The sequence below is a fragment of the Pygocentrus nattereri genome, chromosome 6 (assembly GCF_015220715.1).
Source record: "Pygocentrus nattereri isolate fPygNat1 chromosome 6, fPygNat1.pri, whole genome shotgun sequence".
NCBI classification, from domain to species: Eukaryota; Metazoa; Chordata; class Actinopteri; order Characiformes; family Serrasalmidae; genus Pygocentrus; species Pygocentrus nattereri.
The window spans coordinates 22,469,747-22,494,928 of NC_051216.1; the positions used below are offsets into that span (position 1 = coordinate 22,469,747).

At 39.1% G+C, this 25,182-nt stretch overlaps 1 protein-coding gene across 7 annotated transcripts in view; it reads left to right on the plus strand.

Annotated features, from left to right (window-relative positions):
* Positions 1–25,182, plus strand: part of ppp1r9ala (protein phosphatase 1 regulatory subunit 9A-like A) — a 35,082-nt gene that overhangs the window by 448 nt on the left and 9,452 nt on the right. For 3 of the 7 annotated variants that reach the window (XM_037539271.1, XM_017692374.2, XM_017692375.2), the window contains exons 2-13: positions 291–2,298; positions 18,746–18,878; positions 19,045–19,165; positions 19,846–19,950; positions 20,488–20,611; positions 21,404–21,559; positions 21,767–21,820; positions 23,113–23,342; positions 23,451–23,547; positions 23,714–23,819; positions 24,536–24,681; positions 24,840–25,113. In XM_037539271.1, the coding sequence (XP_037395168.1) occupies positions 472–2,298; positions 18,746–18,878; positions 19,045–19,165; positions 19,846–19,950; positions 20,488–20,611; positions 21,404–21,559; positions 21,767–21,820; positions 23,113–23,342; positions 23,451–23,547; positions 23,714–23,819; positions 24,536–24,681; positions 24,840–25,113 (3,373 nt within the window). In that variant the 5' untranslated portion in view covers positions 291–471. Of the gene's footprint in view, positions 1–290; positions 2,299–18,745; positions 18,879–19,044; positions 19,166–19,845; positions 19,951–20,487; positions 20,612–21,403; positions 21,560–21,766; positions 21,821–23,112; positions 23,343–23,450; positions 23,548–23,713; positions 23,820–24,535; positions 24,682–24,839; positions 25,114–25,182 lie in introns of those variants that run through there. The other 4 variants (XM_037539272.1, XM_037539273.1, XM_037539274.1 and 1 more) reach the window with 2 other exon arrangements.

Consider the following 25,182-nt stretch of genomic DNA (forward strand, 5'->3'; position numbering starts at 1 on the left):
GATCTCGAATGATCTGATAATCTTGTCTAAAAGCAGACTTTATACTTAAATAAAAACCTGAGCCAACAGCGTGAGGTAAACCTAGTGGAGCTAAAGTCTGAACTTGACTGAGTAGGACTTTCTAACTCCTCCGCTAGTCCTGCTTGGTGGTGGTAAGATAGGTAACCTAGCATAGCCACACTGTAGTCTGACTGAGTAGCCTAACTGGTCCGGGCTCGCGGTGTGGAGTAAACCCACACGGTCAGTGAAACTGCTTCCCGGTCTACAACCAGTTTTTCTCTTTTTTGCAGATATCTACCCTCTGCTCGATTTGAAAGATTTGCGTCTGAGCAGCTCCGCAGTACTTATGGCATCGTACGTGTAGGATAAAGGACATCGGCTACTCATAGATTGCGGATCTGGAAACCCGGATTTGGAGCCTCTCCGCTCGGCCGCTTTTAAGTTCTCGACTCTGAGACTGAGTGTGTGAAAATGATCAAGGCTGAGAGCAAAGGCGAGAGGACTTTGAGGAGCGCCTCTCCGCACAGAAATGCCTACAAGTCGGACTTCCACGCCATTAAGTGCTCTTTTGATGGGTCTAAATCCGACAGCTCCTCAAAGTCGTATGCTAATGGCTCCAGTGACCCACGGGAGGACACGAGGGGGCGATCGTTTGGCAACAGGGTGAACAAGATAAAGAACATTTTCCTGCAGATGGATAGCCAGCAGCAGCAGCAGGAGAGTCAGGAGGTGAAGCCCACTCTAAAACCAGACACGTCCCAGGTCCCCTCGCTGCCAAAATTCCCCAACAAAAGTAGCTTGAGCAGCCCCACTGGCCTGGAAGTGCCGAGCTCAGACAAGACCCCAAAGGGGGAGGATGGCGAAATAGACAAAGCAGCATTGGCAGAGAAGTTCTCAGTGACCAGAAAACTCTTTGAGAGAGGGATAAAGGAACAGCCTGCTGTAGAGAGGCCAGCTCCGGGCAGGGCCTCGGGCCGGGTGTCCCAGGGGAGTGTGTGTGAAGAGAGGAGAGCAGGCAGGAGACCTGGAGGGGCTACCGAAAATAGCAACAACATTATTAAAACAGACCGTAGCCCTACATCGCTGGATAAGAGCATGTCGGAGGAGAAGGAGGGTGAGGAATCAAAACAGGTCAATAGATTACTAAATGCAGGTCCCATATCCAGACGCCTGGAGAACTTCATGGCAGATAGTGACAATGAAGAGAAAGTGTCACCTAAAACTCTAGAAAAGGTGTGTAGCCCTGCAGAAGGTTCAATGCCCACATCACCTGAATGTGATAGTACTCACAAACCAGCTTCAAATTTTAGTGACCACTTACAAAAAACAACCTCACCAAATACTGATTACAAACCACTTCACTCACCTCTCAAACTAACCTCGCCTACCAGTGACTTTGCATTCAAGTCTAGTTCGCCGGCCTTCCCGGCATCCTACAAATCCACCTCTCCCACAACTAAAAGCAATGACGAGCCCCTTTCACCGACTGCCACAAGCCCATTTAAGCGTTCCTCCACATCAAGTGACGGTTTTACCAAATCATTCACAGGCAGTGAGGAAACTAAACCTGCCAGTCCTTCTCCTAAAGATCAAAAACCTTCACCTTTTGTCAGCAGTTTTTACAACAAGGTCAAGAGCCCAGAGATGGCAAAGAGTGACTCCGGTCTGGTGCGGACTCCATCCAGGGACAAGCTACCTCCCCAGTCCCCACCGAGCTTGGATCCTGCTGGAGCAGGAGTGGTTCGAGCTGAGCTTGTGGTGGTCCAGAATGAGTCATCAGAAAGTGAGGATGAGGATAAGTGTGTGGATGGTAATGTGTTTGAGGAGGTGAAGCTGAAAAAGAAGCTCAGTGCTGAATCACTCAAGGAAGGCCTGACTGGAACACCTGCAATTCCATCACCCCAGGAAGATCTAAAGAAGGTTGCAGAGCTCAAGCAACAGGAGGAAAACGTATCTCAGGCACCAGAACAACATACAGAGGAACAGAGAGAGGAGCCAATAGAAAACGAGAGTATCAGACTTTGTGATGAGGAGGAGGAAGAGGAGGAGGAAGAAAGTGAACAAGATCAGGATGAATCTCGAACAACATCTCCAGTGTTTTATAGTTTTGAGAATGCAGCCTTTGTGGATGATAAGGAGACAGAACCCTTTCAGAGCAAGGATGAGCAGAGGAAAAAGGAGGATGAAGAAGATGAAGATGATCAGTGCTATGAGGAGTATGAAGAAATTGCTGGTCTTTCAGAAGATGAAGAACGTTCACCGAGGATGAAGATCCACTTCTCTACAGCACCAATACGGGTAAGGATGTAAGGTTGTGGCATGCTATTCTAATTAGACAAATGCATGTGCTTTCATTTAAAGCTGTTTAATAAAACACCCTGTTGTTATGGCTTTGCAGCAATAAGAAACATCACTGTCTGGATTTGGAAAGCAAAATGCTTTTGGAATGTTTGATTTTTTTAATTTTTTAAATTTTTTTTTTAAAATTCTGTCTTGGAAACGTGTCTCAGTCTGGAAGTCTCAAGGCCACATGGTCACAGTCACCATGGAGCCTGTTGTTCAGAGAATGGAGTGCTATAAGGAATATGTTTGGAAAGCTTGAACATATCTGATGACTCGGCCCGTTTACAAACCCTCTGTTCTTACTTTACCCATGTTTGCCATGAGCAGTTTGAACACTGAGCACACAGTGTGTGTCAGCATAATCAGAGTGAAGCATATGGTCCTGATCCACTCCATTGCACTTATTCCAACATGATCTGGCTGTTTATTTCTGTTGGATAGTTCCTGTCTTGTTCCTCTGTTATTGGTGAATAATTTTGTTGTCATTCGTGCCATTGCTATGGCATTTCTTTCACACTTTGGCTGTTAATGATCAACTCGTGTTTCTGTTTGTTCTCAACTGTTAGAACTGGAGAAAGCAAGAGCAGCAGTAGGCATGTGGTGCCAAACTGCAAGCAGGTACCTGTACTTGTGTATGGCATTCCACTGTGCAAATAGGTGTGGTAAAGGTGTGTGTATATGTGGAGATTTAAGGGATGTGTCTCATTCACTATCTTTCCATCTCGTCTTCGCTAGAACAGAAATTGGAGAGACACCTTTCTCTCTGCACTGTTATTACTGAGACTGTAGGTTTGTAGCATGAACATTTGTTCAGGTATGAACACATTCAAACCAGTTCAAATTCCTAATCAGTTAAACAGCTTGTTTTTCTGAAACTACTGTCTGCACTGTTTCCTGACATACTTGTGTACATGCATACATTTTGCATGTTGTTGCTGTTCCCAAAAAAAAAAAAATCTCAAAAATGACTTTACTGGAAAGTCTCAAAAATGTAACTTTACAGGAGAGGTAAAAAAACATTTAACAACATTTAATGTAACTTTTTATTTCGCATTTATGTATTATTTATGTTTGCATCATTTTTATTGGTACACTCCTTGTGAAGTTGTCATGCAATGTAAAAGGCAGCAGTTGTATTCAAAGGCGGTTGAAAAATTAGTATGGAATAAAATGGAGATTTTTATTATTATTTTGAGTGTCAATATGTACATATATTCAGGTACACGAGTTTTCCTTCTTGTGTGCAAACCCCAACATTATTGCTGGCAGGTGTTTACAAAATCTATTTAAAGCAGTGGAAGCTGAAAACAACAGTAATTTGGCCACTGTTTGTGTGTGTTTATGGAGTGTTAGAGTGGAGGTTGACCCAGGCTTGTCCTTACAGGGAGCCTGAATGGGGTCAGAGGCTGTTCTGAGGTCCGATCCAACTGACCACTGTTTTACTTTTTGCCAGCCATTGATGAATCCTTGAGAAATCAGAGTGTGTGCTAACAGGACGAGGTTTAAAGAGAGCTGGAGAGCTCTGTCTGATTCCCTTGCTCATGGTGATGAAATTCATCTGTTACATTCTGTCTGTCTGTATGTCTCTCTCCCTCTCTCCCCCTCCCTCCTTGTGAGACAGGAAGATAAGGCAGACTCATTGTAAACATAAGATCTTGTCCCAGCATGAGAGAGTTGGTCTTTTTGTGTCAGGCAGCATGACTGCACCTTTGTCTCAGAGATTACTAAATCAGAGTCCCATTGCTACATGTTTACACAGAACATCTTTGGTGGTGCCAAAATATTAATTTATTAATTGCACAATATAATAGGTAATTTGGTAATACAAGATCTGATATGTTATTATATAGACTTAAAGGCTATTTTTGCTAATGTTTAGTTTTACATACTTATTGACGGTTAGAGGCTGAAGTCCAGAAGACCCAAACAATAGCTAAAATGGTATTTAAGGTTCAGCAGCATTGGCAGTTAATTTTATAGTGGGCAGCAACCCATGATTTTTCCTCCCCTTTAGCTCATAATTGGAGATGAGTCTTGGTTATGAATAGTACTAGTGATTTTTTTTTTTTTTTTTTTTTTTTTTTTTTTTTTCTTTTCTCATGCCAGAGTCATTGAGATTGTGAGAGTACCTTACATAAAATGGCAGAAAAGAACTATGAAAGAAATGAATAAATTTTAAGTGTAATATCAGTTTATTAACATATGCACAAGGCTTGGAAATGTAATGCAGAGGTTGGATGCAAGTCATTTTAAGTGTTTTCAAAAAGAAACTGAAGCATTCCATGGAAAGTACATTGAGCGTAAACACCCATGCATCTCTAAACAACTTAAAAGGCAACAGAAGAAACAAGAGACTTCAGTTAGTGTTGGGTAGCATGGATTGATTCATAAAACCATTTGTCTTGTTCAACAATACCCTTAGTTTAAAAATGAGTTACAGTGGCCTTGAAACAAAACATTACTCATTGGTGGGACCAGTTGTCATAGAATATTTTATGGTTCAGGGATAAAAGATCGTAATCAGAGGTCAGTTTGACAAATTCACGTTCTTTCAGCTTTTGTTAATCTTGGATATGGAAAGAGATGCTACTGTTTTTTGTGGTCTATGGTATAAAGTATACTTTATGGTATAAAGTATACTTTAGTATATTTTTCCCCAGGCAATGCAGTTCATTTATGGACATCTAATAATGGAACATTGTTGTAGGTCATTTGTGGCTGTTTTTTGATGGACACCATGTGCTTGAGGTTGAGTAGTTCAGTATTTCGGTACTTAGCCCTGGCTGGGGCAGTTTACTGTGCGATCTGGTAGCTGTCATTCTGTTTCTAGCTCCTAGCAACCTGACTGTGTGTGTGTGTGTGTGTGTGTGTGTGTGTGTGTGTGTGTGTGTGTGTGTGTGTGTGTGTGTGTGTGTGCGCATGCCAGTATCGTGGTGGTGGGGTATATCCTTTTTTTTTTTTCCTTTTTTTCTGTAAAACTGCAACAGGTTAGCATAATTCAAAATTCCAACCCTCACTGAATGGAGACATGGTTCCCACAGGATATGGTTCCAGTAATCCAAATTCTTGGACTGCTTGTCTTCAGCAAACTGTTTGCTGGCCTTTTTATGCATCAGCTTCAGAAGAGGTTTCCTTCTAGGACTACTATGGCCATGTAGACAGAGTTGATGCATTGTGCGGGGTATGGTTTGAGCACTGACGAGCTGACCTCCCACTTCTTCAACCTCTGCAACAATGTTCACTGTGAGGTGTACTCACTTGTTTTGCCAACTATTTTAGACATTAATGGCTGTGTGTTGTTATTTTCAGAGGACGTGTGTGTGTGTGTGTGTGTGTATGTGTGTGTGTGTGTGTGTGTGTGTGTGTGTGTATATATATATATATATATATATATATATATATATATATATATATATAAATTATATTTATATAATTATATATATATTATATTTATATAATAATTATTTATATATATATATATATATATATATATATTGTGTGGGTGTGTATATACAACTCCATTTATGACTATTTTATTTTACATATTGACACACAAATCCATGCTTATCAGTCTAAGAGCAAACTGCCTTATATTTAGTACTGATTCTGACCTCTAGACGTTCTGTCAGAGAAAGAGTTAATGAGGAAAAATGAAAATATCATTACTGGCTCACTGGGCATTGATTTCAACAACATGATTGATAGAAAATGATTTCTCTATATGCAAGCTTAGTCTGGCCTGCAGTGGGTTGGTTGTCTGTCCTCTCCTGCACACAACACTGAAAATTAGTCTTGCGGGGCAGTACTGTGGTGGGTCCAGCGGGAATCCCACAGGAGTGCAGACTTCTATCAGCGGTATGGCAAAATGTAATATTGTGATACTTCACGTTTTTACGATACAGTGTGTCATATTAGATGTCAGAGAAAAATGTTAGAAAAGACAAAATAGTGCCATATTTTACAAAAATACTATCAAAAACTGTGAATCCAATTACAGATATTCAGCATTTCATGTACTGTGCTGAACTAAATGTTATTAAACAGGACTAATTATGCTCTCTTTTTAATCAAGCGCACATTTGGGAAATGATTTTTACTGATATTTACAATATAGTCAGACAAGCATGTGATGACATAACATTTATTACAATAACAAATATTTTCATTACTTCTGTCTTGCAGAGTACAGAGTTGATGGAATATTTGTCTGCCTTTTCCTTGTGAATGCTTTCATGATGGTATTTCGTAGTTGTGCTCTCATCCTGTCAAACACCACTATTGTTAGCTGCATGCTTCATCTATCAGAACCATCTGCTTATTGTGCACTCATGCATACAGTTTAGAAATTTCCTCAACTTGAATGATAAACCTGCTTATTCAGGGATCTGTTGTTTACCGTAAATAAAATTAAACAAATGAAATTAAATGTGTTTTTAAATAGTAGGTTTAATCGATAATTGGTTATTTTTCAGTTAATGGTTAATTCCAAGCATGTTTCATTTGTGTTGATTGCTAACTATTCAAACAATTTTGGCAGTGGCTGAGAGTTGGTACTAGCTGCTGTGGTGTGAATTAACTCACAAAACAAGCAAACTCTTAACATGTTTCTTTGCTGGATCATCTGATGTTTGGTAGAGCGAGAAAGGTGGGGGGGGGGGGGGGGATTCAAGAGTTCGAGTCCTGTGTTTGGTATTACTGCCGGACAGTATCTCAAATGTAGACTCCACAAATAGCTGTGAGCATTCCTTATGATTTAAACATGTGTTGGATGAAGTATTTTTAAAAGCAGTAGTATTAATATCTCAGAAATCTACTTGCAGTTGTTGGAGTTTCAGCCTTACTCTGCTCTCGCTGTAGTAGAGTCCTGTTGAATTTATATTTAGCAATGTTACAGGCTGTATAAGGTGTGTTCTTCCTGTTTAGAGAAACTCTGTGCTCTTTATTTGGTGAACCTGTGGACCAGGCTATTGTTTGTTTGTGTGTGTGTGTGTGTGTGTGTGCACGCATACCAGACTCCCTCATTATAATGTTACTCAAAATGGCAGAACTGCACCTGCTGCTCCTCTTAACTCCACCCACTCCATCAACTCCAGGAAGTTTGCTAGCCTCTCCCTAAAGCCACATACAAGCCTGGGATCACACACAACAGAAGGCCTTGTCAGAGTGGACACACGAGTTTAAGAAGATTTAACTGTTTAAAATGCTGCTATATGTGTGCTCAGTGCAACAGGAGTTGGGCTGAGCACTGACCTCAGAGCTCAGTGTGCCAGCGCTGCTGATCTTAATCACTGGTTTTTGCTACTGCTGAAAGTAATCCAGGACAGGGTTTCTCAAGCCTGGTCCTGCTCTGCGCATTTAAGTGTTCTCTTTAGTCCAGCACACATCAGCTAATTACCAGCTAATTGCATGAGTTTAAGATTTGAGATCTGCAGTACAGCTGAACAAGGTGTTAAATAAATAGAGCCCAACTGATATGCTGGTCAATAATATCAGCCACCATTTAAGACCCACAGTTTGGCCTATATTGATATTTTAGCAATAATTACTGGCACTTTTGGACTTTGTGATTTCAAACTTCAAACTGATAGTGAAATCTGTTTGTGGTGTGACAATTTTGCAGTATTGTGTTGACATGATTGTACTGCTCTGGACTAAAATGTAAATATTAGATTCTAAATTCCTGACATTATTTATTGGTTAGAAGAATTTTTATCCTCTTAAATAAAAATTTGTGTGTAACTATGTGTAGCAGTATATTTAGACACCCTTTGCATATTTAAACATTAGGTCTTTGTTTTTTTTTGTTTTCTTTTTCTTTAAACACTAGTTTTTCTCTAATGCCCCCTCTGCCCTAGCTTTCCAGGGAGTGTAAGAGAAATACACAGAAGCAGGGCATTAGCTTTGACTGTCTGTTCCAGTGTGTCTGATGTTGTCTTTTCCATTTCCCTATCTCTGCTCTGTTATGTGGAATGTATTTGAGCCCTCCACCCTTTTACTCTTGTGCTCATTCTCTCTTGCTCTCGGCCTACACCAGCCTCTGGGTCAGAGCCAAACACCTGGACCTAGAGCAGGATGTGCCTGCATGAATACTAATTCTTTTTCCCCTCTTTTCATCCTTCCTTTAGTTTATCATCATCCATTTTTTCAGCAGTATCTCCACTAATTAAGAGCAGTTCCTTACAAAAAGAGTACTTGCAGCAAAATTAGATGAGAAATGTTTTCATTAAAGCATGTAATGGACATTGAAGGCTGTAGTCTCCATAGGAAGTAGAGATCTAACCTGCTAGTATGAAGGCCGCTATGGACTGTGAGGACTGTCAGTCTAGTGTCCGTGTTGCATTGCTGCGGGATTGTAATATGAGAAGGAAATGTGTGTCAGACTTACAATATGTGCAGGATGAGGGTGGACGGCACAGCAAACCAACCAGACCTGAAAACCTGCAAATATCTGCTGATCCATTCTACATGACATCTAGTACAGTTCCAGGTGTAAATTGTTTGTGTGGTGCACTGTGAATCTCACAGTTAAACCAACCATATGAGGAATGTGAAATCTTCAGGATTGGCTTGAACAGCATTTAACAGGGTTTGAGTTATTAAGCAAGTTTATATTTCTGAATGAATACTCAAACTCTCCAAAGCACCCTTAAGAACAAATACTATTGCTATTGTTAGTCGTCTGTCTGACAGAACAGATATGCTTCCATTTCAGTGTTTCTGTTTATGCTGGCCGCACTAGACATGCACCTTACACCTTTTAAAAGCCCTTTCAACCTGTTGTGTTTTTCTAATTTGTACATGAGTGAAGTGTAAGTTCAACAGAGACCCAGTCAAATCATACACACCCACATTCCATAGCATGTTGGAGTGTATTTAAAGTATAATTCACCTAAATGAGTTGAACATGTTGGTGTGGCAGTTTGAGTAGCTCCCATGCTATATTAGCAGCATGTGGAGGAGGCCGTTTTCTGATACAGTGGTAAAAACTTGTGAATGGGATTTTTGAATAAAATAATATGAAAGATCTACTGTTTTATGCTGTTGTAAACCTGCTTAGACACTGTTTAATTTGTAGAAAAATTATAAAGATTTGATATTTCTGCTTGATGCGGTTACACAACAGAGCAGAGTTGTGTGGATTGGACACATTGCGGTACTCATAAGACTTACATTTAGGGCTGGGCAGTATGATGTTATTTATCGTTATCATGATGAGTAACATCACAGTATGTCACATTTTTCTGAGCATGTTTTGATCGTCATCAGTACTTTAAGAACCCTGGATAGCTGCATATTTCATGGCAGAATAATTAGTCTTGTTCGATTGGAATTAATGTTGCAGATTAGGTGAAATGTTAAATAATCATTTGTACTCATTTATATTATATATTCAAAATGTGGCCCTTTTTGTCTGTTCCAACTATCATTCCTCAGAAAAAACAAATGATGTGAGTGAGCATATGTGACACATCATATTTTGGCCATACAACCTACCACTGCTTTCATCAAACTTGTCATGCCTGCTTGGTATACAACCCTGATTTTCTTATTATCCAATAAATTGCTCCCAAAAAGACAAAGCTTCCAAATACTACACAGAAAACTTTATACAGAGAATTCAAATACATGGTGAATGAATACTCAAGTATTCCAAGTATTCCATAGAAGTCCTGCTTGTGAATGAGCTCACCTTGCTCTGTGTACATTTTAGGTGAATAATAGTAAGAATGTACCACTCTAAACTGTGAGTGATGCCGTACAATCCAGTGCTCTCCTCTCTCATGTTGGCATTTTGGTTTGTTGTTTTTGTGGCGGCACTCATGCTGCCAGCTCCCTCAGTCCTGTGCTGTGATCTGGCTCGGTTTTCTGGAGCCCCATTCCCAGCTTCACTCTCAACTGCTACAGAGTTACAGCTATGTGTGTGTGTGTGTGTATGTGTTAAATTTGTTTTGGTTGGATATGTGTGTGTGTGTGTGGGAGGAACAGGGCTTTGTAGTAGAGGCTGAACAGTAATGTTGACTCACAGGGAGGGGGCTAGATGGAGGAGGGTGTTATGGTGTAGTACAGTGGCTGTGGATCAGAACCAGATGGAATTGTGGGCTTTTAACCACGTCACGTGTCTCTGCATACTACACTCATAATTGAGAACTGAACAACAAATCAGAGACTAAAGGCAAAGCTCAACCTATGTTACCGATTACTGTTCTCCATAAAACTTAATTTTATTCATTTACAATCTCATACAACTCACATTGTTAGAGAGGAGTCACTGTATAGTAGTTAAGACGTGAAGGGTTTGAGCTTCTGTAGTTCCGACAGGTTAAATAATTCCATAAAATTCCACAATGGACGTCTAGATCCATTGCAGCTTAACTAAACCTGATCTGAATCTGGTGTTTGCGGGTGTGTTGAAAGAGTGGAAGATGAAAGTGAATTATCTACTATCGTCATCATATCTTCATCAGTATAACGTAGGGGTCGAATGATTATCAGTTAGTGATAATCAGATGTAGATTAAAGCACTTTCTGTGTTATTAATGCCCGTATCTGATGCAAACCATGATCTGAAAACGCACTTCTGTAATTTGGCCCTCCTCCATAGTGTTACCGGACTGTTTGAAATGTGGATGATGAGTGCAGCTAACCAGCACTTCTGTAGTCTCTCAAAATCCTGCCCCGTATTGATTAAACCCAATCAAAAACATTTTTAATGTTTGTGAGAGACATGGGAGGAGCAATGGTACAGTAAGAGGTCAAGGTTGAACAGCGAAATTGGCAAAAAGTGCATATATTTGCACATATTGCACACTTTATTCAGACAAACAGGATTTGTGCATGTAGCTTGAATGCAGTCTGAAACATCACCTTTATTTGGTGAGAGTGAGGTTTTTGACTATGGGAGAAGATACACTTTCCAGTCTTCAGAAAAATTAAAAAATTCTGTTTTTGCTGGATAAAAGTAGACCGCTGCAAATCACTACTTTAGCCGCTCTGCTTGGGCTAAATAGGCTGTTTCCGTGGAATCTTGAAACACATTCTCAAGAGCCAATCAGAATATATCTGATACATTCAACAAATCCAACTACTGCTTGTTCTTGCATAAAGTAACAAAAAAAATTGGTTGAACAACAAAATAAAATAATGTTAATTATTTTATGTCGTTGCTTTTTTAAAAGTGGTGTCAATGTTTGCTGCATGATTACTCATATCATAATATTTTTACTGTAATACACTTAGTTTTGTATGTATTTACTTAGTTTAGGCTTTATATTGTTTTTAGTCTGTGTCTAGGCTTTCTTGCTTGCACCCATATTCTGAAAAGACAATCTCTGCCCTAATGTGTGCCCTTACAGCACTGTCAGTAATTTCATACTATTTCATTCATATAATGATTGTGAAAATATATTAGTATAACTTTTTGGATTAAATTTTTTGAGCCTATTTTGTGTGCTTCATTAACTTTGACTACTAAACATCATTCAGTTATACTATTTTTGCAGTCTCTACTGTCTAAAGCACTTTATTTCTTATAAAGTTGTAAGAGCTTCATTCTTGGAAATTTTAATTATACAAACATCAAATTTAAGGTAAATGCATATAGGCCCCAAATATGTTATTAATATTAAAACGTACTAATAATATCTGGTATCAGCCCTGAAAAAACATACGTCACCGTATAATATTGACTTTTACATTTAAGACCTAAACATGCAGCCGGACCTTCCTTTTGACAATGTACGTGTGACGTTAGTAAGTAGAGAATGTGATGTCGTCCGAAAAACTGCAATAATTGACTGGACACCTCTGCCTTTTACTATTTCAGTTTTTACAAGGTAACCCACAGCTGTGCACGCATACCATATTTTGTGTTCTTTTTTCTTCTGACTCATTCAAGAGGAAAAAAAGAAGTCCTACATAGTGCTGCTGTAATATCCAGAATTGCGTTGCATTTACAAATGATGAACAAATCTCAGTCTCAGTGGTGCTTACTGTGCTATGAATACAAATAAATTCATAAATTAATTTCTTGCTCTTGTTGTTCTCACATAGTTACATAAATACATTTTAGTGTCTGTTCTGTTATGTAAGCTTCTACTGTTATCTATGAATAACATAACAATTTTGGCAAGTATTAAAATGCTATCTATATCATAGATAGCAGGAATAATAATAGGGCCAATGCTGTTCTCCAGTATTTTTCATGTACATATCTGCTACTGCTGATACGTAAACACAGAAATTGGGACTAAATCCACCTGTATTAGCATTATGGAGAAAATATAATTTTATTTGGATTGTTACAAATGCTGCAATTATTTTATAATTATTTTTATTTTTTTAAATGAATGTTCTTTTTGTCTGTTTCAACTTCAAAAAAGCCACTGAACATTTTTGGCCAATAAAAGGAAAGATTTAAAGTATTAATATATTATTTCCTTCGCTTTTTTTTTTTTTTGTCGGTCAGTGCGGATGCATTCAAACACTTGATAATCAGTCAAATCAAAAGTGCAGAATTATTTCATATAGAGGTGGCTGATGGGTCAAAAATATATCACAATACTTCAGCAAGTTTTGACACATCACAGTTTTTATTGACAAAAAACTGTACAGTACCCAAGAACTTCTTCACTACAGGACTGACAAACCATTAGAAAAAAAAAAAAATATATATATATATATATATATATATATATATATGCAGAATACAGCAAAACAGAAGGAAATTGGAAAGACCTCGTTAGCACACCAACATGACCTGTAGCCATGAACCATGAAAGTACAAAGTACAATCAAAGGTTTAATTAAAAAAGAAAGAAAGTCACTGCCTTAGATGAGCAGCCACTCTGTTATTGTGGATGTTGGATTTTGTAGGATAGCCTGTACATTGTAATAACTTCTTAACATTTTTATGTAAACTGTTACCACCTTTTTCTGCTTTTTGGCTTGGTATGCCCAGAATTCTGACTTCGGTTTGTCCAAGAATTTTAATTTTGGTACATAATTAGTATTGTCAGTATTTTGAGAATGGTCCATGAAATAAATTATAGAGAGCCTCTAAGCAACTGAATAGTAGCTGCATAAACTGCAAAGTAACAAACTGCACAGCTGTTTTGCTCATACATTAATTTCCAACATATTTGCAAACCTTGGACTAAATATTGTGACACACATTGAGAATCCTTAAAAAGTCTAAAGGGTTATAATTTTGTCTTGTCCTTTTTACAGCATTTGAATACTATTTGTTGTGGACTTTTCATTCTGCTGTTGCTTTATGGGTCAATTAGTGAAGGGTTCTTATATGATTACAATAGGGGCAAAGTTAAAGTCTGTGTCTGAGAAGATGTTTGTATATTCAGTGAGTGAGGTCATTCACTGTACCTGCACTAGTGAGAGGGGGCCTGGGGGAGTCGGAGAAAGGTGTGTGAGAGTTCCGCTGGAAGGTAACTGGAGCTGGAGATAACTGCTCTCGCGCTCGCTCTCTCTCTCTCGCTCTCTCGCTCGCTCAGCCCCCCCCCCTACAAAGAGACACATTTCTGTCTGTGAAGTCTGGGTCTCAACGATTAGGTTACAGAAAAGAAAAAGAACATTGTTCCAATTTACTGAAGTAGTCAATGGCAACAGGAAAGTCGGATGGGAATAAAGAAAGGGAAGAAACAAGGGGGAGTGGAGAGGAGAGGAGACAGGCCAAGCATAACCACTGTGGTACTAAGAGTTCAGCCAAGGCCTGGGAGTCATCAAATGCTCATATGCTCTGCTGTTATATTTTCTACAGTTAATTAACAAGATTCCCATAATCTAAGTCTTTTTCCATTGCTCCTTCATTTCTCTGACGCTCTCTGTTTCACTCAATGACTTTTCAGTGTGTGTTTTTTCTCACTTTTTTTTTTTTAATGCCATTGCAGACTGTAAGTTAAGTTTGTGTACTGGGAATTTATCTATTAAACAAAAAGGAAAGCCTCAGAGTTAAATATCCTGTGTTGAAGATGCGTGGCATATCTTATGATTTTCTGTGTTGTAGCTGTGGGGGGGGGGGGGGGGGGGGGGGGTGTAGGTGAGGAGGGACATTGAAGTTTATAGTAAATAGAGATTTTTTTTCCTCTTAAGGTCAGGAAACTGAACTGCTTTTTTTCAGTCTGAGGAAGAGGATAGGCTGACTGAAGCAGCACTAAAAGGACCTCATATTTGAATGGCTTCCTCTCTCCACCACAGAAATGTAAAGGCCTACTGTCTCTCTCTCTTACCCAGTGGATTAGTTCTGCTCTTTACATGAATTACAGTGGTTGGAGGTTAGTCTTGTAAATGGGTGCTGATCTAGGACCAATTCCATTGCTAAAATCATAGCCTTCAGTACTGTAGACTCATCTTTTAGCAAGCAAACCGTTCTGCATGGCCTGATTTTGGATAATACACTGGTCTTGGATCAGCAGCCAAGCGAGTCTTGTATGGAGACAGACAAAGCTGTGTGTGAGGTTCCTGCTGCACTATTGTCTGCATGTAGCTTTGGTTCTGCACTGCAGTAGGATTAGAGGGAAAAGGTGTTCCTGTATGCAGGTCTAGAACCAGTTTCCCTAACCTCTGTAGTAATCATGAACATTATTACCACACATGCATTTAACTGGTTTCAGATCAGCAGTTAAACACCCACAGAATGATGTGTGTGCATATGCTCAAGCTCAAGCCTCAACATGCTCAAGAAACTCTCCCTCTGACTGAGTGGAAATGTTTACTGAATGACATCATTCCTTTGAAAAATTCTAAATGAATCAACTAATCTCAAGCTCTTTTTTTAAATATACAAACCTCTGTTCTGGAAGGGTTGGGATGATATGTGAAATGCCAGTAAAAACAGAAAGCAATGATCAGTATATTCTGTTTGACTTGTATTAATTCTAAAAATTTATTTATTTATTTTTTTCTCTTACAAATATGTAGTCTTCTTGTTTTTGTAATAGGAAGCAAATTTGGACAGCAGACAGGCCAGTTTAGCACCCACACTCTATGATAATGCTTTTATAACACATACAGAACATGTAATGTGGCTTGGTGTGTTGGCATGTTGAAATAAGATCGGTCGTCTCTGAAAAAGACATCATCCAAAATTTGTACGTATCTTTCAGCATCTTTAGAGATGTGCAAGTTACTCAGGTGATTATCATTTTTATACACCTCTATACCAGGATGTACCCTAGTCTTTTAACTTTATGCTGGTAACAGTCTATAGGTCTTTGTTTTTTGACCCAGAGTATACAATGTTCATTGTTTCAATAAGCAATCTAAAAAGTCGACTCATAGAGCACAATACATATTACATCAGTCTATTTCAGGTGCACTTCTAGTGTTTCTAGACATTGACAAGGGTTTTATCTAAATACTCCCAAACCCATGTTGGGATCTTTGTCTTAGAAATATGCTGTGCCATTTGAAGGATCAAAGATGGAAGGCTTGCGGTTTTTGGTCTTACCCTTTAAGTGCAGAGATTTATCCGTAGTCATTGAATCTTTTGATATTACCGCACCCTACAGGGTGAAATACCTTGCAGTCTTTTAGCTCATTGAGGGAACACTGTTCTTAAACTCTTGGATTATTTGTTGATGCATTTTTAACTAGTGTCAGTCCTAACAAGAGCTGCTATTTATCTCTGGAACTACTGGTCTTCACCATGATTTTGCCATCTAATTTGAGAACTCCTTGGTCGTTCTTTCTGAATATGCAAGAAGTCTCGTTGTGATTCTGGATGACCAGTTATTGTTCTCAGCTCATATAGCGAACCAGACTTGCTCATGCAGGTTTTCCCCTATGCAACATCCAGAGGATTCTATCCTTTCTCTGTGGAGAGGCCACCCAGGTGCTAGTTCAGTCTGTTGTCATCTCAAGGTTTGACAACTGCGTTTCTCTTTTGGCTGGTCTTTAGTCTTCTTTAAGCAGTCATTTCACTCCACTGCAGTGTTCCAATTACTGACATCCTGTAGCTGTCTGCATCAGATTTAAAGCCCTGATGTTTGCCTACTAACACAAAAATGACCAGACCCTCCCTACCTTATGACACTGGTCAAAAGTCAAATTGTACCTTGAGCCCTTCAGTTTTCAAGTACAGCTTGGCTTGACCTGCCATCCATAAAGATGCTTGGAAGACAAGCATCAAAACTCTTCTTTCCTGGCATGTGGATGATGGAACGAACTTTCACTGGCTGTCTGAGCAGCAGACTCTCTCGTGGTCTTCAAACACAGACTGAAGGATGCATCTTTTTTTAACAGCACTTAAGTGAGCACTAATTTAAGTACTTATTGAAATGTATTGTACTGCACTTTTTCTCTGTGTAATTCTGTTTACTTTTTTATCTATGCATCAATTATCTAGCAGTGTCTGAGCTCAGGGATAGTGTGTACTCTAACATATTTGTACTAGCTAGGATGCATTATCTGATTAGACAACAAAGCATTTTTGTAAGTCTGGAAAAGAGTGTCGGCTAAATGCCGCAAATGTAAATGTAGTGGGGGGGAAAAAAGGGAAGTGGCAAGCCTCGATCTATCCTTGCTCATAAAGGATGAGGCCTCTTCTTTCTGCTCCTTTTATTCCCAAACAGCACTGCATTACCTTGTTAAGATGTTTGAACATTTCAGTGTTCGTCGTCTTAAATTGTCTTTCTCTCAACTATTTTTGGAGCGTGTTATAAGTAAACAGACATTTAAATATACATACTAGGGGTGGGAATCTCTAAGAACCTCATGTTTCGATTATGATTCAGAGGACTGCGATGCGATTATAAAACAATTATGCACACCCCCCCTATACAGGATTTGTATTTTCTCACTGTGTCAGGACTTGGTACTTTTAAAGCAGGACTTGGTACTTTTACTTCCAATATATTTTATTAATAAATTAAATGGAAGTGATGTGGCTAGTGAACCGGAAGGCCTTCATTCACTGCGCTCGCTTGGAGCACATTAGACGTTGGTTTACTGGCAGGTTAAATCTGCAATGAGAGACTGTCAAACACAAATGTTGTGAAGATGAAGCTTCTCTTTTGAATTTTTTTTGAAAATTCGAACAAGAATTTGGAGAATAAGAAGCAACTTCAGCCTCAAACAATCAACTATTGAGACATTTTAAAAGAAACTGATCTACTTTTGTGGAAAAGTTTTCTGGCGGAGATGGGAGGAAAGCGGCTATAGCTAAAGCTTAAAGCAGAGCAAACTAAGTCCCGCGTTTTCATTCATAATTTTAACCTAATTTAGACAAGGACATTCGCACATACTGAAGCATACTGGACATTAAATGTTGTGGCTCCCAAGGTGGTTAGATTTTATTTTATTTATTTATTTATTTATTTATTTTGTTGAAAGGACAAAATGGCTCCTCTTAAGATGGGCTGTCGACTCATGATCTAACCTGGCTTTTAATGCAGAGGGAGCCAGTCGGATTTCTCGCTCATCCAATGGTGTTTTTTTTTTTTTTTTTTTTTTATGTGTGCCTCAGAGTGTCCAGGCGCTGCACTTCCAAACTTCCTTATGCATTCCATCAACATTACTTTATAAATTAAATATTTCGAAAATTGATTTTTGACATTTGTGAATCGATTCAGAATCGTTTACGTCCGCATCACGATGCATCAAGAATTTATTTTTTCCCGCACCCCTAATAGGTACATTTGGATTTACAAATCTTTCACATACAGTTCCAGCATTTTTGGAAGTAAAGTTTGTATTTCTTCTTTTACACTTTTTTTTTTTTTTTTTCTTTCACTCGCACTTTCTTGCTCTTGTGCTCTTTTGTAATTCATAGTTAGGATGGGTTTAATCTATTGAAGTGCACATTACTCAATAGCTGGAGAGCACTTGGAGAACAGATCTTATTAGTAAGAGGCAGAGTGACCGTGCAAACCAGACAATAGGCAGTGGAGTAGTACTGGCAAAGACTTTTTCCTTGGCTTTGTAGTCTGAAGAGAAAGTCAGTGTTTTTAAAGATTTGGGCTTGTAAACTTTCTGAGTTTTATTACTGGATCAATTTGTCAAACTGTTTTTCTCCTTATTTCACTATCTTCTAAGTACTGTGAGATTTGAGACCATGACTAATCATGATGTGAACCAATCCAAAAATAACAGCATAGTTACTGACAACATTTCACCACAAAATGTCCTCTGAAATGTACTAAAAAGATCTTGGAGACACACAGACCAAGGTGAAATATAGTAAGACTTACAGAATCTCTGTAAGCTTCGTTGTCCTTTATACATTCACCCCTTCAAGTGTGGCCTGACTTAAATGAAAGAATAATTATAGTTTGTCATAAAAAATAAGCAGGAAATGATAGGTCATCGAATGTTGGTTTAAAAAATGGATTTGGTGGTAGGAGTTTCCTCTAAATAGACAGTGGGTCTCACTTTACTGTGTCTTGTCCAGGTGTTCAGCACATACTCAAATGAGGACTATGACCGGCGCAATGACGAGGTGGACCCTGTGGCAGCATCTGCAGAGTATGAGCTGGAAAAGCGTGTGGAAAAGATGGATGTCTTTCCAGTGGAGATGGAGAAAGGTAGGTCACTTTGACAGCTTTCTTGTATATTAAAATACTCCAGGGCTGTACCTTGCAGACATCACCTTGAGCTAGAACAACACTCTGTGACTCTGTCTTCAGCCTCAGAATAACTTTAGTTTTGGCGAAATGCTGGGACTGAGGTGTTCTTTCACATCTGCTGCAGGTGACAATGGGCTGGGCATCAGTATAATAGGGATGGGAGTGGGGGCTGACCAGGGCCTGGAGAAACTCGGCATCTTTGTGAAGACCATTACAGAGGGGGGAGCAGCAGAGAGAGATGGCAGGTAAGATGAACAGGACACTCTGGTGCTCTAGAGTTTAGTCTTTATTTTAGGAGTAGTTCATAAGTTAATGAATACATCTAGATCATCTCATCAGATCAATCCTAGATTGGTAGCTCCAGGTCTCTTACACATTTAATGCCATATTATGACGGAGAAGCGGCTTAGAAAATGGATGGATGGATGGATATACTGAGATATTTGTAAGTCCCAGAGCCCCAACTGGAAAATAACAGAGGATTCTGTTTGACTGGAAATTCAGCTTTAACAGCCAGTTATCAGGATCTCAAAATGATTTTTTTGAGCTGTAGAGAAGAATGAGCCACCTCTATGACTTCATGTCAAGGGCTAGGACCTGAAAGATTCAAGTGATTACTACATACTGCATCAAAAAGTAATGTGTGCTTTAGGTTGGGTAAAAATCACAAAACTAATGTGTGCTAGTGCAAATAGTAAGGTAATATTGTAATTAAGTAATATAATAATACAATATTTACCAAAGTTTCTAATCTTCATACATAATAACACAAACTAATTCTAAGAATGCTTTTATAAATATTGTAGTGTGTGGTACTCTAGATCTTTGTAGTACAGTATTTGTTCATGTGCACATTGCCACAAAAGATGTTTTACTTGAGTAGAAGTGTTTAATGATTATTATGTTATGTTTATCTTTTCTCCAGGATACAAGTCAATGACCAGATAGTAGAAGTAGATGGCATCAGTCTGGTGGGAGTGACCCAGCTCTTTGCTGCTACAGTCCTCAAGAACACAAAGGGAACTGTCCAGTGAGTCTTGATCTTTTTGTGCCTCCACTAGAAGGTATGAGCTCCATACATTCTAACTGTAGACATGTGGAATGTCATGTGTGACACAGTGACAGTTCCTAGATGAAGGACAAATAAGTCTAGTAGAGTTGCTTTTAATGCTGGTTACCTCATGTGATTATAGTTTACATTAGTGGAATCACTGTGCTCTTCATCCAGTCTCACGTTGGCTCAGTAGTCCATAGTGCTCTGCTTGGCATGTAAATGTTTGACCACAGGCAAATGAAGGACGCAAATGCACAGTACAGGGTCATTATAAATACAGAAAAGCCTTACTTGGTCCATTATATCAGATTTCAGTTTAGTCACCTTCCAGATTATGACATGGCATCATAGACTTATACTAGCACATATACATTCATTCAGACACTGTACCATTACTATGAGGGTCACTAGACACCTTTTAGGAGTAAGTAACCTACAGGGTTTCATACTGATAAACCAAGGTCAACCACACCCACTACCTCCCTACTAACCTATCAGTTGTACTCTGTGCAGCTTCCTGATAGGGCGGGAGAAGCCAGGGTCGCAGAGTGAGGTGGCGCGGCTAATCAGTGAGACTTTGGAGCAGGAGAGGCAGCAGCAGAGGCTAGAGGATCCGTATGAACAGTCCACAGAAGAGGTGAGTCAGCAGGGCACAGCTCCATACAAACACCATCTGAATAAGCCTCGAGCTGGCTTGTATGGAGCTTAGAGCAGTACCAAGACATAGACTGGGTTAGGAAGTTCCTCAGCTGCTTTTGACAGAGGACGCAAAGTATTCTCACAGACACGGCAGTGGCTGCTGCCTGTTTTAGGATTTAAAAATGTTTAGTTTATTGTGTAGGGTTGATTTACTGTACTGTACTCAAGAAGGTCTTATTCTGATTATTGTTAAATAGATACATTCCAAAGAAGAGAGGATTTTTTGCATACTGTGATACATTTGAATGAGGAATGACTGGTTTAGGTGAACAGAGCTTCTGTTAATACAGATATACTGACATAGATAGCTGTTCCCACTGTGGTCATGTGAATTATGCAAAGCACAAGGGCAGTAATGCATTCTGTTCTTTTTCCTTGAGTCCAGGTGATTACACTATAGCTCAGTACTCAGATAAAAGTTAGTTCCTCATTTTTAGGCCTCTTACCATTAGTGAAGCCTTACAGGTATTATGTAAGTCTAGTGAAGACAAGGAAAAATGTTTTGATATTTTTAGTACTTTGAGAAAGTATGTATCCTGATGGATGCAAAAAGTATGTAAACTTGTAACAGTGAATAGTAGATAAGTTGCTGATTGAGCATGGAGATCTTTGAAATACTCAATGTTTACCATTGGGAATGATGCATTTCCTGTCATGTGCTTTCCGTTGTCATTGTCTGAGATTACACACTGTGATTTACTCAGTGAAGTCATGACTGTGCTTGTTTCAGGACGAGCACTACGAAGAGGAAGAAGGAGAGGAAGAGGGGATTGTGAGCTCAAGTTTCGGTGGGAGGGTGAAGGAGGTGTATGATTTACCCGAGAACGAGGGAATGTTCCTGCCATCAAATATGGATGCCGCACAGCTCAGCTTTAAATTTAAAGAGGTATTAGAGAGCTGTAGCAGCCATTCATTGATTACTTAATATATTTAATAACACTGATCTTGTTCAGAGTAAGATTACAGTAATATCTCCACAGTAAGCTACATTAAGACAGCCTTGTCTGTATATTCATATTAAATAATGCATGAGGTTTAGGTATATAGACATATTTGTTTTATTCCTGATCACTAAATTTTCTTTATTTCCCAGCTCCAGATAAAACACAGCTTAGCTGTCTCTGAATTAGACCGGCTCAAAGAGAAGGTAATATATGTTTGACTTCTGTTTCGTCTGTGATTTCAACAAAAAATGCAAGCATTCTCTCTGTTCAGAGTTCTGCACATTGTGGAATGCTTAGGGCAGAGGTGTTAAACTTGGATTTTAGTTTAGGGCCAGTGTTGATAATTCCCATACTCAAACACTAAACCTATCTATTAACAGATTAATTAAATCAGGTGTATTTGATCAGCCTATGCTGTATGCTGGCCCTCCAGGACTTGATTTAAATTCCTCTTGACATGGGGCTTAGTTCAGAAATCTTGATACATATTTCACTTTGCTTAGAGTTAAAAAATTTTGTTCTGAATTCAGATAAAGCCTGTGAAACTGACTTCAATGTGCGGAATAAAATCTGGTCTTATAGTGGCACATATAAATATCAAATAGTGGCACCAGTTAAATTTCCATGTAGTGACCATGACAGTGATCTGGAAAAAAAAACAAACCTAGTTAAATATAGCTGCATAAATATAGCTTAGTTTTTTCTTGCACATCCAGACCTGCCAACGTTTACACGTTTTTCATGGCAGATACTCATTTTGACATCAAAGTACACTGATACTATTTGTCACTCTAAACTATGCAACAAACAGGAAACACCTGTGAGTTTAATTGTGCATGTTCAGTATCTAGTATGTGCAGTCTAATAGCAAGAGGCAGCAGCTTCTAGCCTTCTGAAAAAGAAATGGTAAGGATAAACTGGCTGGGGTGGATGTGGAAATTGTGAATTGAGTTAACTTGAGCTTGCATGGCATACTTCATGGCAGGACGAAAGGGGGGGGGGGGGTGTACCTCAAAGTTAAAATAAACATGACATCAGATGAGGAGGACATTGACAGGAGGAGAGAGAGCAGCAGAATGTGTTTAATAACCAACCTTGATAATTTAGCAGTGGATGGGATGATGACTGTGTGCTTTTTTTTGTTTAGTTTTTTTTGTGTTACACTATTGCGCTACAGGTTGACTGATCTATACATTTTCTGACAATTGTGGGTTTTGTCAGCCATGGTGCTAATTTCTGTTACAACATGAGTAAATGACTTGAGCATACCTGACTAAAAATTGTTTAATGAAAAATTTTGAGCAAGCGATAAAAATCTAAACATGAAATTTTTACCTAATCTGAGCCTGACACACTTGTCTGAACCTGACATGGGAGTTTGGAGAAATATTTTAAGCTCTAATGAGAATTCTGGAACATGTAATTGCAGTTTTGTACAGTACATTACATGCTTCTGCAAACAGTTTACAACAATATTTGAATGATTTCTTCTTAGTTGAGGGACTCTGGTAAAGAGAGGACAGCATGGGAGACACGGGAGGTGCAGCTAGAGAGGAGTATAGAGGAGAATGCTGAAAGAATCACATACATGGAGAAGAACTGGCTGGATGCTCAGGCACTCTGCAAAGCTATCAATGAGCAGCTAACTGACACTCAGAACCAATATGAGGCTCTAGATAAGAAATACAGCAAAGCCAAGAAACTCCTGAAGGACTACCAGCAGAAGTGAGTACAGGCTGTGTTAATGTACATTGTATGTTTTATATTGTTGCAGTGTATATGGATGGAAATATTGTGTGGACTACTCTGACATTTAATTGCTCAATGCTACAGAGAGATTGACTTTTCAAAAAGGGAGGAAGATCTAAAGAAGACGTTGGAGGAAAGGGAGAGCTGGTACAACACTCAGCTTGAAGATCTACAGCAGAGAGTAAGAACAAACAAATTCCCCAGGGAGTCCCAGGGAAAGCCCTGCCTCACCCCACTTCTTCTCGTGACATTCTACGTCTGTTAGAGCTTGGCCAGTATGTTAGTTGGCTGCTATTGAGATCTTACTAATCACTATTGGAAGAAATATATCTGTCTCCTGTTTGTAGGTAGCAGCATTAGAGACCCAGACCAAGTCTCAGGACTTTACAGCAGAGAGCAGTAATGAGGGACCTGGAGCTTCCGACAATAAATCTACAGACTCCCTTCTACCAGGTAATTTAGCTGCTGTTTGCCATTCCAGTTCCTGTTTTTTTGTGAAACTGGATCAGTATTACCGTTTATGATTCGTTAGTAGTGGATCAGGATGTAGTCCAAAAATTTTAAGCCGTTATGTGCAGGTTGCAGGCTAAGTTCCTGGATTTGAAATGTATATGCCAGTTTAAAATACTTTCTCACAGAGCAACAGAAAAGCAAGTGTAGTATTAAAACATTTGGTATACAGTGGCCTTTTTGTATTATCTGTTTTGATGTAGAGCTGGTATGGATCTGTTCAAGTATGTTGTGTAATCTGAGGAGTCTTACAGGAACCCTGCAGCTACCGTCTGCAAATATGCTTAACCTAGGATCATGGAGATCCCACTAATCCAAAGCCATGCATTGAGCCTGTCAGGTCACCTTTTTAATGGTAGTGTAGTTATCATAAACATACTGCTGATGTTGTTGATGCCATTGTTTGTCTTTGTTTAAAGCTCTTCATTTGAGATTTTTGTTTACTTCTCCACTAAATTATGTGATACGAGCCATACATACAATAGTTTTAGAGCCAAAAACAAACTTTAGACAACACCATGTAGGTTACCAGCTGTCTTGCCATAGTAAACAGCCTTAAAAGACATTATTGTAAGTCATTTGAATTTTAATGTTCAAATATTATTTAAAAAAAAGACATGTGAAGAGAACTATGATTCAAAATATTATCTCATTGTCAGAAGCTGACTGGAGTGATGTCCCTGAGACTGAGCGTTTAGACACCAGCGCACATCGAGCCAAAGGCCAGCTAGCCCAAAAGGCCAAGAGGCCCCCTTCACGTAACAAACTGAGAGAGGCCTTCAGCTCCCCATCGGATCCTCCTCAGGTCTGGAATAAATACAATCCAAACTGCTGAAGAAAAGAATCTTATGTTCCTAAAAGTGTTCTTAGAATCTCTGTCTTTTTTTTTTCTTATCTTTTTTTCGCTCTCTTTCTCTCTTTCTCTCTCTCCATTTCTTTCTCTATTTCTATTTCTCTCTCTAGGTTGAAGAGTCTCAAAGTCCTGAGGTTCCGTGTCGCCGTAGGAAGTCTATCCAAGAAAGCTTGTCTCTACCAGTCGCCGTATCTCACCCAGCTAATGGGCAGAGGGAAGAGCCTAGCAGCTCCAAAAATATAATGGAGCGAACCTCTTCTCATAGAGCTAGTGCAGACAGTACAGAGAGCTCCACCTTCTCACCACCCAAAGACTCCTCCCCCTCTGGATTTCTCAGAAATGTCAAGAAGAGAGAGTCTAAAGGAAAATATAAAGACAATAAAGGTAACATGCTGTGTATAGTAAAGGTTTTGATTAAAATAAAACACTTCTTGTCATGAGACAAGTGTTTGT